Source organism: Oncorhynchus clarkii, chromosome 10 (genome assembly GCF_045791955.1).
Source record: "Oncorhynchus clarkii lewisi isolate Uvic-CL-2024 chromosome 10, UVic_Ocla_1.0, whole genome shotgun sequence".
NCBI lineage: Eukaryota > Metazoa > Chordata > Actinopteri > Salmoniformes > Salmonidae > Oncorhynchus > Oncorhynchus clarkii.
The window spans coordinates 27,861,306-27,876,788 of NC_092156.1; the positions used below are offsets into that span (position 1 = coordinate 27,861,306).

General features: G+C 48.2%; 1 protein-coding gene across 5 annotated transcripts in view; it reads left to right on the forward strand.

Moving 5' to 3' along the window:
• Positions 1-15,483, forward strand: part of LOC139418222 (drebrin-like) — a 124,731-nt gene that overhangs the window by 83,629 nt on the left and 25,619 nt on the right. For 3 of the 5 annotated variants that reach the window (XR_011635285.1, XM_071167510.1, XM_071167512.1), the window contains exons 2-4: positions 8,634-8,689; positions 10,392-10,504; positions 14,413-14,502. Coding sequence is in view for 4 of the 5 variants with exons in the window: in XM_071167510.1 (XP_071023611.1) it covers positions 8,634-8,689; positions 10,392-10,504; positions 14,413-14,502 (259 nt within the window). In the remaining variant the exon portion in view is untranslated. The remainder of the gene's footprint in view (positions 1-8,633; positions 8,690-10,391; positions 10,505-14,412; positions 14,503-15,483) is intronic. The other 2 variants (XM_071167509.1, XM_071167511.1) reach the window with 1 other exon arrangement.

The following is a 15,483-nucleotide window of genomic DNA, read 5'->3' on the forward strand; positions in this document are numbered from 1 at the left end:
AGTCAGCCACACAGTTAGAACTCCTCCACCTATATGACCCATCTTCTGACCCATCTGTCACCAATGGGAGTGTCGTGTCGTGACTATCATTAATGTGTTTGACTGTTATTTTATAAAATAATTACATACCACGTTCAATCATTACGTGATTAAATTAATCATATAACAATTAATTAAATAGTAATCTGGGTCACCACGGGAAAAGTTATTTAACGAGTTACTATCTCCCGACTAAACTCTAAAGATATAAATATCTCTTACATCAGTCACAGTCAATTCATTCATTCTTTTTTACCTTATCAGTCTCATTCTGAATATCGCAAAACTCTTGGATATCTGCACAAACCCTAGAATGAATGATGAATCAGCGATATACAAATTGGCTTAATTATTTATTTACTAACTAACTAAATAATCACACATAATTACATAAACACACAAACAGGATAGTTTACACATTGATCACTACACAATGCAATGAAAAGTCCCTAGTGGACTAAACCGATATGATGGCCTGAACACAAAATGGCGGATTCAGAAGAGAGGGAAAGGTAGAGCCAAAGGAATTCCACTATCGTACACACAGCTGATAACTATGCTCATGGAAATGCGAATACTTTGCACATGAACGGCCGCTCATTCGAAAAAATTGCAGTGTGCACATTTACGTCTGTATGTCTTTGCTGTCTCTCTGTTGACAACACTCGACCCATCTACGAGGAGTAATTAGACAGAAAGTCTCTGGTTGTGTAAGTTTCTGGTCACCATGTCCTTTGTAGCTGTAGCTTCTCTGTCTCGGAGTGTCTGTTAGACCGAATCTTCCAGAGGAAGTGTTCGTTAGAATGGATCTTTCAGAGTACCACCCGGTGGTTCTCTGTCGAGTTGACTAGACAAAAGTACTTAAACAGCTGCAGACTGAATGTTCCTGTGTAGTCTTCTTCTTCTCGAGAGAGAGTTTCAGAGTTTCTAACCATTTCGTGCCTTTCAGCTCACTCTGTCGGTCACATTGGTCTAATATAGAGCTTGAACCATTTTACACAACCGTAGCAACCCGGCAATGTACTGGCCTCTAGATATTTAAATTCCTACCATTTCAACGTGCAGCCACACTCCACGTTTTTCTGGTCTCGTAGATTCTAGCCATTCGTGACGTCCGGTTCAACACCGTCCGCCTGCTTGGTGTAATATGTTAATATGTTAATGCACTCTGGCAAAAGTGACACCAACATAATGTCTCTGCTCACGTGGGTGTGGTCACTGACTGGTTAAGACGTTATATGAAAAACTATTCTCTCATTTGGAAGGCTAACATCACATTACGTCTTCTCACAAATAGTTTCATATTTTATCATATAAGTTCCACAACATTTAAATGTGAATCTGATAACTGGGATGTATACATTTGTAGAGGTACAGTTATTTAGTTATACCGTCCTTCATGATATCACAAAACAATAACTGCTGGACATGGTTATTCTTTAAATACCCATGGACTATTCCCAATGTTTGGATTATATAAATATTGTTTCCTTATCCAGCCTTTTGATGTTGGAGTTTAGACGGGAGGAATCTCCTTGTAACAGAATGTTTCTTTCCCCTCCATCCTGCAGAGCCATAAAGCAGAGTTTCTACAAGGTATTTAGGACCGTCATAAAACGGCCAACTTCACCCCTCTCCCCCTCTGTGGGAGAGAGAGGGCGCTGTAGAGCGGGCCCACTGTAACCTGATACTTCGGATCAGGAGAGTCATGACAGGAGGTGCATGTATTTGGGCTGAGCCACCCGACCTCGTTTTGGGAAAAACAACCTGGCACACTATTGCTTTGTGTGTGTGTGTGTGTGTGTGTGTGTGTGTGTGTGTGTGTGTGTGTGTGTGTGTGTGTGTGTGTGTGTGTGTGTGTGTGTGTGTGTGGACATTAGCGCAGCTTTCAACATACGAAACCTCTATTAAAGCAAGATGTGGCGTCTGTATTGGATTATTTTGTCTCTGCTGTTTAGGAAACGTTGACTCACCTTCCTAGAAGGGAAGAGCTTTGTCATGACAAACAGCCCTGATTGGACACCATGACCCTCCGAGAGCCAATCAGATTAGTTGTTTGTGCTGGGGGCGAGCGTCGGCTTGATCATCGATGACATTGTTCTGAAATGAGTTGCGGGGGGTTCGAATGAAATCTATTTGACTGCTGATGGCCTATTGGTCTGTCTTCCTCTCTTCTTCTCATCTGATACCATTGATCTCTCGCTCCATCTCTCCATCTCTCTCTCTCCATCTATAGCACTATTAGCAGAGAGGAGACTGAGAGACTCACACTAATAGGCTATCTGCTGGGTTTTCCACAGTGTTTCAACTCTCTATCTACCCTCTCTATTAGTTTCTAATTTCCTGTCTCTACCCCATCTTCATCATATCCCTTTCTCTGTTTCTATTTCTTTCTCACATTCTCTGCCCCCCCCCCCCCCCCCCCTCCTGGAGTCTTATTTTCTTGTTTTTAGTCCTCCTCTCTGATATTGAAGTGTAATTGGTCTATAGTGAGGGACTCTCAGTCCCAGCCCGCTCATTCCCTCTTTCCCACCCTGGGAGACAATAGAGGAGGGCTCCAGCACCCTCGCTCTCACTCCCACACCCCTCTCCCCTGCATTCTCTCACACCCTCACCCCCGCTCCCCTGCATTCTCTCACACCCTCACCCCGCTCCCCTGCATTCTCTCACCCCCACTCCCCTGCATTCTCTCACACCCTCACCCCCGCTCCCTGCATTATCTCACCCCCACTCCCCTGCATTCTCTCACCCCCTCACCCCCGCTCCCCTGCATTCTCTCACACTCTCACTCCCTCACCCCGCTCCCCTGCATTCTCTCACACTCTCACTCCCTCACCCCGCTCCCCTGCATTCTCTCACTCCAGCTCCCATGCGTTCTCTCACTCCCTCACTCCAGCTCCCATGCGTCTCTCACTCCCTCACTCCAGCTCCCCTGCGTCTCTCACTCCCTCACTCCAGCTCCCATGCGTTCTCTCACTCCCTCACTCCAGCTCCCATGCGTTCTCTCACTCCCTCACTCCAGCTCCCATGCGTTCTCTCACTCCCTCACTCCAGCTCCCATGCGTTCTCTCACTCCCTCACTCCAGCTCCCATGCGTTCTCTCACTCCCTCACTCCAGCTCCCATGCGTTCTCTCACTCCCTCACTCCAGCTCCCATGCGTTCTCTCACTCCCTCACTCCAGCTCCCATGCGTTCTCTCACTCCCTCACTCCAGCTCCCATGAATCCACTCACGTACTTTGACCCCCCCTATCTTCCCTTTCCTCTACATCTACTTACCCTTCTCTCTTCACCATCCACATACCCCCTCACCCCCACCCCCCACTCTCATTTGGACACCCTTCTGAACCCCTCCCTCCTATTCACCCCTCCCCCACATGTCGCTCTCTCCGTTTCTCTCCCCCTCAGCAGTAGCTCCATGCCTGCTGTATGCCATGCAGTCTCTCTCTCTCTCTCTCTCTCTCTCTCTCTCTCTCTCTCAATTCAATTCAATTCAAGGGCTTTATTGGCATGGGAAACATTGCCAAAGCAAGTGAGGTAGATAATATATAAAGTGAATATATAAAGTGAAATAAACAATAAAAATTAACAGTAAACATTACACATACAGAAGTTTCAAAACAATAAAGACATTACAAATGTCATATTATATATATACAGTGTTTTAACAATGTACAAATGGTTAAAGGACACAAGATAAAATAAATAAGCATAAATATGGGTTGTATTTACAATGGTGTTTGTTCTTCACTGGTTGCCCTTTTCTCGTGGCAACAGGTCACAAATCTTGCTGCTGTGATGGCACACTGTGGGATTTCACCCAGTAGATATGGGAGTTTTTGGATTTGTTTCTCTCTCTCTCTCTCCCCAGGCCCAGTGACATAGGCTCCACAGAGCAGAGCTGTTTCTAGGTCATGCCAGTCTTTTATGAATAATAAAAGGAGTCTGCTTTAAAGGGAATTATTTATAGTTCTACACGTGAACTAGCTCACACATTCTCTCTCTCTCTACCTCCAATTTCTGTCTCTTTCTTTCGCTCTCTCTCTCTCCATGTCTACCCTTCTCTTTCACCCCTATCTTTCTCTTTCTTCCTCCCCACACTCTCTCTCTCTCTGACTCTCTCTCTCTCTCTCTCTCTCCCCTTATCTCTCTTATTTTCTCTCTCTCTCTCCATTGTCACCCTGCATCCCAGTCTTTTCTCAGCTCATTGGCCCTGGTGTGTCCCAGACAGACTGTAGATGAGCTACTGGGTGTGGTGGGCTGGGGAGGGTTAGGCCAGCCAGAGAGAGGCCTGCTTAAAAATATCCCTGCTCTGCTATAGCTGCCTTCTGGGGACAGAAATTAATACAAAGTAAGGAGACTGAAGGGTGGCTTGAATACAACAGGCTTTAAGTGATCCTTAAACAGTACTTGTATGGCTTCAATAATGTAAGAGGGAAAAGTGTAGGGGGAGGAAGTTAAATCTCAGTAAGACAAAAATAATGGTGTTCCAAAAAAGGTCCAGTCGCCAGGACCTCAAATACAAATTCCATCTCGACACCGTTGCCCTAGAGCACACAAAAAACTATACGTCTCAGCCTAAACATCAGCGCCACAGGTAACTTCCACAAAGCTTTGAACAAGTTAAGAGACAAGGCAAGAAGGGCCTTCTAGGCAATCAAAAGGAACAGAAAATTTGACATACAAATTAGCATCTGGCTAAAAATACTTGAATCAGTTATAGAATCCATTGACCTTTATGGTTGTGAGGTCAGGGGTCCGCTCACCAACCAAGATTTCACAAAATGGGACAAACAGCAAATTGAGACTGCATGCAGAATTCTGCAAAAATATCCTTAGCGTACAACGTAGAACACCAAATAATGCATGCAGAGCAGAATTAGGCCGATACCCACTAATTATCAAAATCCAGAAAAGAGCTGTTAAATTCTACAACCACCTAAAAGGAAGCGATTCCCAAACCTTCCATAACAAAGCCATCACCTACAGAGAGATGAACCTGGAGAAGAGTCTAAGCAACCTGGTCCTGGGCCTCTGTTCACAAACACAAACACACCCCACAGAGCCTCAGGACAGCAGCATAATTAGACCCAACCAAATCATGAGAAAACAAAAAGATAATTACTTGACACATTGGAAAGAATGAACAAAAAAACAGTGCAAACTAGAATGCTATTTGGCCCTAAACAGAGAGTACACAGTGGCAGAATACCTGACCACTGTGACTGACCCAAACTTCAGTAAAGCTTTGACTATGTACAGACTCAGTGAGCATAGCCTTGTAGGCAGACATGATGGCTCTCAAGAGAAGACAGGCTATGTGCACACTGCCCACAAAATGAGGTGGAAACTGAGATGCACTTCCTAACCTCCTGCCAAATGTATGACCATATACTTTAAATATTTGCAAATCGTTACAACACTGTATATAGACATACAGTATATCACAAAAGTGAGTACACCCCTCACATTTTTGTAAATATTTGAGTATATCTTTTCATGTGACAACACTGAAGAAATGACACTTTGCTACAATGTAAAGTAGTGAGTGTACAGCTTGTATAACAGTGTACATTTGCTGTCCCCTCAAAATAACTCAACACACAGCCATTAATGTCTAAACCGCTGACAACAAAAGTGAGTACACCCCTAAGTGAAAATGTCCAAATTGGGCCCAAAGTGTCAATATTTTGCGTGGCCACCATCATTTTCCAGCACTGCCTTAACCCTCTTGGGCATGGAGTTCACCAGAGCTTCACAGTTTGCCACTGGAGTCCTCTTCCACTCCTCCATGACGACATCACGGAGCTGGTGGATGTTAGAGACCTTGCACTCCTACACCTTCCGTTTGAGGATGCCCCACAGATGCTCAATAGGGTTTAGGTCTGGAGACATGCTTGGCCAGTCCATCACCTTTACCCTCAGCTTCTTTAGCAAGGCAGTGGTCGTCTTGGGGGTGTGTTTGGGGTCGTTATCATGTTGGAATACTGCCCTGCGGCCCAGTCTCCGAAGGGAGGGGATCATGCTCTGCTTCAGTATGTCACAGTACATGTTGGCATTCATGATTCCCTCAATGAACTGTAGCTCCCCAGTGCCAGCAGCACTCATGCAGCCCCAGACCATGATACTCCCACCACCATGCTTGACTGTAGGCAAGACACACTTGTCTTTGTACTCCTCACCTGGTTGCCGCCACACACGCTTGACACCATCTGAACCAAATAAGTTTATCTCGGTCTCATCAGACCACAGGACATGGTTCCAGTAATCCATGTCCTTAGTCTGCTTGTCTTTGGCAAACTGTTTGCGGGCTTTCTTGAGCATCATCTTTAGAAGAGGCTTCCTTCTGGGACGACAGCCATGCAGACCAATATGATGCAGTGTACGGCGTATGGTCTGAGCACAGACAGGCTGACCCCCCACCCCTTCAACCTCTGCAGCAATGCTGGCAGCACTCATACGTCTATTTCCCAAAGACAACCTCTGGATATGACGCTGAGCACGTGCACTCAACTTCTGTTGTTCTGAGTGGAACCTGTCCAGTTAAACCGCTGTATGGTCTTGGCCACCGTGCTGCAGCTCAGTTTCAGGGTCTTGGTAATCTTCTCATAGCCCAGGCCATCTTTATGAAGAGCAACAATTATTTTTTTCAGATCCTCAGAGAGTTCTTTGCCATGAGGTGCCATGTTGAACTTCCAGTGACCAGTCAGTATGAGGGAGTGTGAGAGTGATGACACCAAATTTAACACACCTGCTCCCCATTCACACCTGAGACCTTGTAACACTAACGAGTCACATGACACCGGGGAGGGAAAATGGCTAATTGGGCTCAATTTGGACATTTTCACTTAGGGGTGTACTCACTTTTGTTGTCAGCGGTTTAGACATTAATGGCTGTGTGTTGAGTTATTTTGAGGGGACAGCAAATTTACACTGTTATACAAGCTGTACACTCACTACTTTACATTGTAGCAAAGTGTCATTTCTTCAGTGTTGTCACATGAAAAGATATACTCAAATATTTACAAAAATGTGAGGGGTGTACTCACTTTTGTGATATACTGTAATATGACATTTTAAATGTTTTTATTCTTTTGGAACTTCTGTGATTGTAATGTTTACTGTTAATTTTTATATTTTATTTCACTTTTGTTTATTATTTATTTCAAGCACTTTGGCATATGTTTCCCATGACAATAAAGCCCTTACATTGAAATTGAATTGAGAAAGAGAGAGAGAGAGAACCCTGCGGAGACGAGGAGTTAAAGGACAGCCGGTCTGAGAGACAGGACCATTAAGGCCTTGCAGACCTATACGCTTGGAGACCGAGGGAGAGAGGGAAGGAGGGAGAGAGAGGGAAGGAGGGAGTGAGGGAAGGGGGGAGTGAGAGGGAAGGAGGGAGTGAGAGGGAAAGAGGGAGTGAGAGGGAAGGAGGGAGTGAGAGGGAAGGAGGGAGTGTGAGGGAAGTAGGGAGTGAGAGGGAAGGAGGGAGTGAGAGGGAAGGAGGGAGTTAGAGGGAAGGAGGGAGTGAGAGGGAAGGAGGGAGAGAGGGAAGGAGGGAGTGAGAGGGAAGGAGGGAGTGTGAGGGAAGGAGGGAGTGAGAGGGAAGGAGGGAGAGCGGGAAGGAGGGAGTGAGAGGGAAGGAGGGAGTGAGAGGGAAGGAGATTGGAGACACAAAGGGATGAGGGGATGAAGAGAAACAGAGAGGGATTGAGCCAGTCCTTCTGATAGAAGCCTCATGGCTGGCTGAACAGACACTACAGTACATTATAGAGGAAGGTCAACCAGATTCATCTGGAAATGTAGGATGTCTGTTACTGCCTTGCTGGCATACAGTAATCCCACTCTCCTTCATTCACCCCTTGCCTATGTGTGTACGTGTGTACGTGTGTTTATTATTACTTGAGTGCTGGTATGCGATGGTCCCGCTATAATCCAGGCTGAAGAGAGACTGTATTCCCACAGTCATTAATTAAACATGTTTATAATCTGTTTATTGTCTCACACGCGCGTGCGCACATATCTACCTACACACACACACACACATCTCTATATCTCTCTGTCTCTCTCTCTCTGTCTCTCTCTCTGTGTGTAGAATTCTGGGTAATCGAGTCTCACTGCATTGCTCTATTCAGATAATAATGATATGTCTCTATCTCCTCTCATTGTCTTCAGAATGGGAACAATAATACCGGCAGTTTAGCCTGAGTACCTTTCTATCTAATGCCGTAAAACCAGCAGAATTCATTGAAATTAGATTTTTTTCTAAAGCTAGTTAATCGCTCCAGGCATTACCTCATTTCACAGCTAAGTGAATAGATGATGCCATTCTCTCTCCTATCCACTCCTCAGGACTAACAGCACCCGTGAACTGGTGTGTAGAGTATTGGCCTTGAGTGGAGTGTGTTCCAACCCGCACCCTCTCCCTCTTCCTCCCCTTGCTCATATAGTTACCACTGTATGAATGGAAAATATAATCATACTGGAGAAAGTTCTGGTGAAAGACAGTATGGCTGTTATGCTTGGATGCTGTGTTGTTCTGGAGTCTAAATGTCTGACGGTCTCCCCCTCTCTCTCTGTGTTTCTCTCATGCAGGGCCTTGTTCTCATATGAGGGCAACAGCAATGATTTGACTCTGGCATCATCAGGAGGTAAGCAAACTCCACCATGAGATCTGAAGATGATTGATTGTTGTTCTGGTTTATTTGTTTCCACTGTACTCTCTGTGCCTCTTGCATTGATAACATGTATTGAGATGAGGGTAAAGAGCCTGCAACTGACTAATAATGACTGTTTGTCTGGAGGGGAAATGTGTCAGTAGAGGGCATACTCACTAGCTTTGAGGCCTCCATTGAAGGTGACAGCCAGCCATTGTTGTCGGTGTTAACAATCACATGAAAAGGAAATCATGTTTTGTTGAGATGCTAACTATTCCATTAGGAAGGCATAATCATTATTACATTTTTGTACATTTGACATTTTAGTCATTAAGTCATTTACAGGAGCAATTAAGGTTATGTTTTTTACCTAGTCGGCTCAAGGATTTAAACCGGTTACTGGTCCAACCCTCTAAACGGCTACGCAAAGTTGATTATTATGCCTGTTAATAACAGGGATCCATATCTCATTGCAGTGCATGCTGCTCCTCACACTCATGTCTGGGAGACCAGCTTGGCCTGGTCTTGTGAGATCCACTATTAGTGGAGGGTTGGAACCTGGGAAAGCTCTGGGATACACAGCATCCCACACACAAAGCATGCCTATGATTGTGGCGAGGCAGACCTATCAGTCATCCTATTGGTGTAGAGTAGGTGGAGTGGATGGGCTGGACCAGTGAGACCTGACTCTGATTGGACAGATGGGGTTTGGAGTGTGTTTGTGAGTGTGTGATGGCATTGGTGTCAGCTCTGTTCACTTGCGTTGGAGAAGTCAGGTGTGAGTGTGGGCGTCTGTCTCAGGGCTCAGCATGACCCTGTTTAGGACGCAAGTCTGTGTTTATGTGTCTGCACTCTAGTCCCAATCCTACTTGACCCAACCACAGTCAGCTGTCTCTCCATCTCAATACATTTACCATCGAAGAGATTTTAATGTTTCAACAGCTCATTGTTACAGTTGACAACAGCTCATTGTTACAGTTGACAACAGCTCATTGTTACAGTTGACAACAGCTCATTGGAAGTTGCCTATTTTCAATGCTACCAGACTGCAGCTCTCCTCAGTGTAAGTCATGAAGGAAATGCATCGGCCCACCAACCAGGCAGAACTATCAATATCAAGCTATTGAATGATTATATTGGATGGTAACGGTAAGGATCATATAGGGCAGAGAGCTGCCTATGGGGCGGCAGGGTAGCCTAGTGGTTAGTGCGTTGGGCTAGTAACCGGAAGGTTGCAAGTTCAGGAGGGAGTGAGAGGGAAAGTCCCCTTTATCCCCTTTACCCTTGTTCTTAACTGACTTGCCTCGTTAAATAAAGGTTAAATAAATGGTGAGACGTGAAGTGAAATAGAAAGTGAGCTATCATACAACCTGGCTGGTTCCACCAGGCTAGTTTGTACCTGGAACAGAATACCGTAGGAGCATTGAACTGTGAGTCGCTGAAGAGCACTGGGCCACATAATGTGGAGGAGGACATAGACTGTGTCAGTGTGGAACGGTCAGATCAGCCTTGAGAGTGGTAGTGATGTGTTTTTCTGAAAACACTCTACCTCTCATTCTTCTCATCAGTTTTTTCTCCCTCCTCCTATTCCACCCTCCTCTCCCTCTCCTTGTCTTCCTCCTACTCTCCTTACCCTTCCTACTCTCCTTACCACTCCTCTCTCTTCTCCTCCTCTCCTCCTCCCCTCCTCCTCTAGCTGGAGGTCTACCAGAGATCACAGTGACCTTCGATAATGGCAGGGTCATGTACGGCTTCTGCAGCCTGAAGGAGCCCACGGCCGCACTGCCACGCTATGTCCTCATCAACTGGGTGAGACTGTGTGTGTGTGTGTGTGTGTGTGTGTGTGTGTGTGTGTGTGTGCGTGTGTGCGTCTGTGCATGCGTGTGCATGTGTGTGTTAGTACAGTAGACTGTTAGTACAGTCTATAAATGTGTGTGTTAGTACAGTTGATGTAGGTCTACAAATGTGTGTGTAGAGTACATGTGTAACTAGATCTGTATGCCTCTATAGGTAAACTGTATGTGTGTGTCCATTCAGCCCTCCCTCCCTCCTGTCAGTGTGTCCATTCAGCTCTCCCTCCCTCATGTCAGTGTGTGTCCATTCAGCCCTCCCTCCCTCATGTCAGTGTGTCCATTCAGCCCTCCCTCCCTCCTGTCAGTGTGTGTCCATTCAGCCCTCCCTCCCTCATGTCAGTGTGTGTCCACTCAGCCCTCCCTCCCTCATGTCAGTGTATGTCCACTCAGCCCCCCCCCCTCCCTCATGTCAGTGTGTGTCCACTCAGCCCTCCCTCCCTCATGTCAGTGTGTGTCCACTCAGCCCTCCCTCCCTCCTGTCAGTGTGTGTCCATTCAGCCCTCCCTCCCTCATGTCAGTGTGTGTCCATTCAGCCCTCCCTCCCTCCTGTCAGTGTGTCCATTCAGCCCTCCCTCCCTCATGTTAGTGTGTGTCCATTCAGCCCTCCCTCCCTCCTGTCAGTGTGTGTCCATTCAGCCCTCCCTCCCTCATGTCAGTGTGTGTCCATTCAGCCCTCCCTCATGTCAGTGTGTGTCCATTCAGCCCTCCCTCCCTCCTGTCAGTGTGTCCATTCAGCCCTCCCTCCCTCATCTCAGTGTGTGTCCATTCAGCCCTCCCTCCCTCCCTCATGTCAGTGTGTGTCCATTCAGCCCTCCCTCCCTCATGTCAGTGTGTCCACTCAGCCCTCCCTCCCTCATGTCAGTGTGTGTCCATTCAGCCCTCCCTCCCTCCTGTCAGTGTGTGTCCATTCAGCCCTCCCTCCCTCCTGTCAGTGTGAGTCCATTCAGCCCTCCCTCCCTCATGTCAGTGTGTGTCCATTCAGCTCTCCCTCCCTCATGTCAGTGTGTGTCCATTCAGCCCTCCCTCCCTCATGTCAGTGTGTCCATTCAGCCCTCCCTCCCTCATGTCAGTGTGTGTCCATTCAGCCCTCCCTCCCTCATGTCAGTGTGTGTCCACTCAGCCCTCCCTCCCTCATGTCAGTGTGTGTCCATTCAGCCCCCCCTCCCTCCTGTCAGTGTGTGTCCATTCAGCCCTCCCTCCCTCCTATCAGTGTGTGTCCACTCAGCCCTCCCTCCCTCATGTCAGTGTGTGTCCACTCAGCCCTCCCTCCCTCCCTCATGTCAGTGTGTGTCCACTCAGCCCCCCCTCCCTCATGTCAGTGTGTGTCCACTCAGCCCTCCCTCCCTCATGTCAGTGTATGTCCACTCAGCCCCCCCCCTCCCTCATGTCAGTGTGTGTCCACTCAGCCCTCCCTCCCTCATGTCAGTGTGTGTCCACTCAGCCCCCCCTCCCTCCTGTCAGTGTGTGTCCACTCAGCCCTCCCTCCCTCATGTCAGTGTGTGTCCATTCAGCCCTCCCTCCCTCATGTCAGTGTGTGTCCACTCAGCCCTCCCTCCCTCATGTCAGTGTGTGTCCATTCAGCCCTCCCTCCCTCATGTCAGTGTGTGTCCACTCAGCCCTCCCTCCCTCCCTCCTGTCAGTGTGTCCACTCAGCCCTCCCTCATGTCAGTGTGTGTCCACTCAGCCCTCCCTCCCTCCCTCACGTCAGTGTGTCCACTCAGCCCCCCCCCCTCCCTCATGTCAGTGTGTCCATTCAGCCCTCCCTCCCTCCTGTCAGTGTGTGTCCATTCAGCCCTCCCTCCCTCATGTCAGTGTGTGTCCACTCAGCCCTCCCTCCCTCATGTCAGTGTATGTCCACTCAGCCCCCCCCCCCCTCCCTCATGTCAGTGTGTGTCCACTCAGCCCTCCCTCCCTCGTGTCAGTGTGTGTCCATTCAGCCCTCCCTCCCTCATGTCAGTGTGTGTCCATTCAGCCCTCCCTCCCTCCTGTCAGTGTGTCCATTCAGCCCTCCCTCCCTCCTGTCAGTGTTTCCACTCAGCCCTCCCTCATGTCAGTGTGTGTCCACTCAGCCCTCCCTCCCTCCCTCATGTCAGTATGTTTCCACTCAGCCCTCCCTCCCTCCCTCCCTCCCTTCCTCATGTCAGTGTGTGTCCATTCAGCCCTCCCTCCCTCATGTCAGTGTGTGTCCACTCAGCCCTCCCTCCCTCCCTCCCTCCCTCCTGTCAGTGTGTGTCCACTCAGCCCTCCCTCCTGTCAGTGTGTTTCCACTCAGCCCTCCCTCATGTCAGTGTGTGTCCACTCAGCCCTCCCTCCCTCCCTCATGTCAGTGTGTGTCCACTCAGCCCTCCCTCCCTCATGTCAGTGTGTGTCCACTCAGCCCTCCCTCCCTCCCTCATGTCAGTGTGTGTCCACTCAGCCCTCCCTCCCTCATGTCAGTGTGTGTCCATTCAACCCTCCCTCCCTCCCTCATGTCAGTGTGTGTCCACTCAGCCCTCCCTCCCTCCCTCATGTCAGTGTGTGTCCACTCAGCCCTCCCTCTCTCCTGTCAGTGTGTGTCCACTCAGCCCTCCCTCTCTCCTGTCAGTGTGTGTCCATTCAGCCCAGTGAGACTCAAGTAGTCTGAGACAGTCTACTGGGCTTACTGTGTCTATAGTTGTGACAGGCCCAGACATCCCCCTGGCTACTGGTCTCTGTCACAGTTTAGGATGGCTCTAGAGTGAGATTTGGGGTCTCTTGTCCATTATTACAAACCTCCATTTTGGGTGTATTGTAATTCTCAGGCACTGCAGTCACCCATCAACTCCCCTCTCAAAAAGAAAACAGTTTCCTGTGGTCCTCATTATAAGTTCTAATGTGATTCAATACAGAAGTTCTCCAGAGATGTGTTGTTAACTAGGAGGTGAAGGGCCCTGGAATTGGTGTACCAGTTCAGTAGCCATGTGTTTTTATGCTTGGTTACTATTCCACTATTCCTTTAATGTATTCAGTGGCCATTGTGTTGTTTTGAATAGGTCATGGTCATGTAATGCTACCAGGAATGTTCCTGTTGAGACACAATGCTTCATTCACTCATAATTACTACTGTTAAACTGGACACAAAGACAACATTTTGAATAGAATACAAAGAGCACATCCAGTCCTTTCAATGTGGTTACTTTGATTGATGATGATGATGTCGACGGCGATGATGACACTACTACTGTATTCTTGAAGTCGGAAACACACAGTAGCTCTAACCCTGTCTCCTCCCTCTCTTTTCTCTAACTCTCTCTTCCTCTCCCCACTCCCCCTCTCCTCTCCCTTTCTTCTCCCTCCCCCTACTCCCCCTCTTGTCTCCCTCTCTTCTCTCTGTCTCCTCTCCCTCCTCCACTCCCCCTCTCCCCCTCTTTCTCCCTCTCCTCTCCCCCTCTCCTCTCCCTCTCTCCACTCCCCCTCTCCTCTCCCTTTCTCCTCTCCCTCTCTCTTCTCCCTCCCCCCACTCCCCCTCTTGTCTCCCTCTCCTCTCTCTCCCTCCTCCACTCCCCCCTCCCCCTCTCCTCTCCTCTCCCCCTCTCCTCTCCCTCCCCCCACTCCCCCTCTTGTCTCCCTCTCTGTCTCCTCTCCCTCCTCCACTCCCCCCTCCCCACTCCCCCTCCCTCTCCCTCTCTCCTCTCCCCCTCTCCTCTCCCTCCCCCCACTCCCCCTCTTGTCTCCCTCTCTGTCTCCTCTCCCTCCTCCACTCCCCCCTCCCCCTCCCTCTCCTCCCCACTCCCCCTCCCTCTCCTCTCCTCTCCCTCTCTCCACTCTCCCTCTCCTCTCCCTCCCCCCACTCCCCCTCTTTCTCCCTCTCCTCTCCCTCCACCCGCTCCCTCTCTCCTCTCCCAGGTTGGTGAGGATGTGCCTGATGCCAGGAAGTGTCAGTGTGCCAGCCATGTGGCTAACATTGCAGAGTTTTTCCAGGTCAGTCTCACTGAGGTAAACCCAACTGCTACTCTAAGACTTTTGAAACTGTTTATTAAAACTAGCCTGGATGACTAGCTAAATTAAAACATATTTGATGTTGTCTGATGAATGCTATCTGCCCTTCTAGGCCCGTATTTTTAAAGTATCTCAGAGTGCTGATCTCTGATCTGTTCCCCTCTGTGTCACGATCGTTGTAAGAAGCGGACCAAAGCGCAGCGTGGTGTGAATGCACAATTTAATAGATGACGAAAAACACGAAGTAAACTGTACAAAAACAATAAACAAATAACGACCGTGAAGCTATCATAAGAACTGTGCTGACACAAGCAACTAGGCTACCTAAGTATGATTCTCAATCAGAGACAACTAATGACACCTGCCTCTGACTGAGAACCATTCTAGGCCGAAACATAGAAATCCCAAAATCATAGAAAAACAAACATAGACTGCCCACCCCAACTCACGCCCTGACCATACTAAATAAATACAAAACAACAGAAATAAAGGTCAGAACGTGACACTCTGTCTATTATCTTATTCATTCTGATCTAAAAAGACAAACTGATTCCCTACTCTGAGAGGTTTCATGAATATTGGCCCAGATTGTCATTAAGGGTATTCATCTGGGTGACATGGTGGATCTAAAACCTAGAGTGAAAAACTCAGTATTGTCCTCCACCAGCCCAACCAGAGCAGCATACATACGGCCATTAGCTTCTAGCTTCCTATTGAGATTCACCTCAGTGGTCTCAAGGGTATAGGAGTGATTCCAATGATCTGCCCACAGGGTCAGTGGAGATTGTGTGTGTGTGCATGCCTGCGTACATTACCTGGCAGTCAGCTGATGATGCACGGTGTCTATAGTGTGTCTGTGTCTGTACTGTAGTGTGTCTGTGTGTGTGTGCATGCACATGTGTATATGTATGTATGACTAACACAGCACTCTCTATGGTTATTGTGAACAAGGCGCTTGGCAGTAGTTGCGAGCTGAAT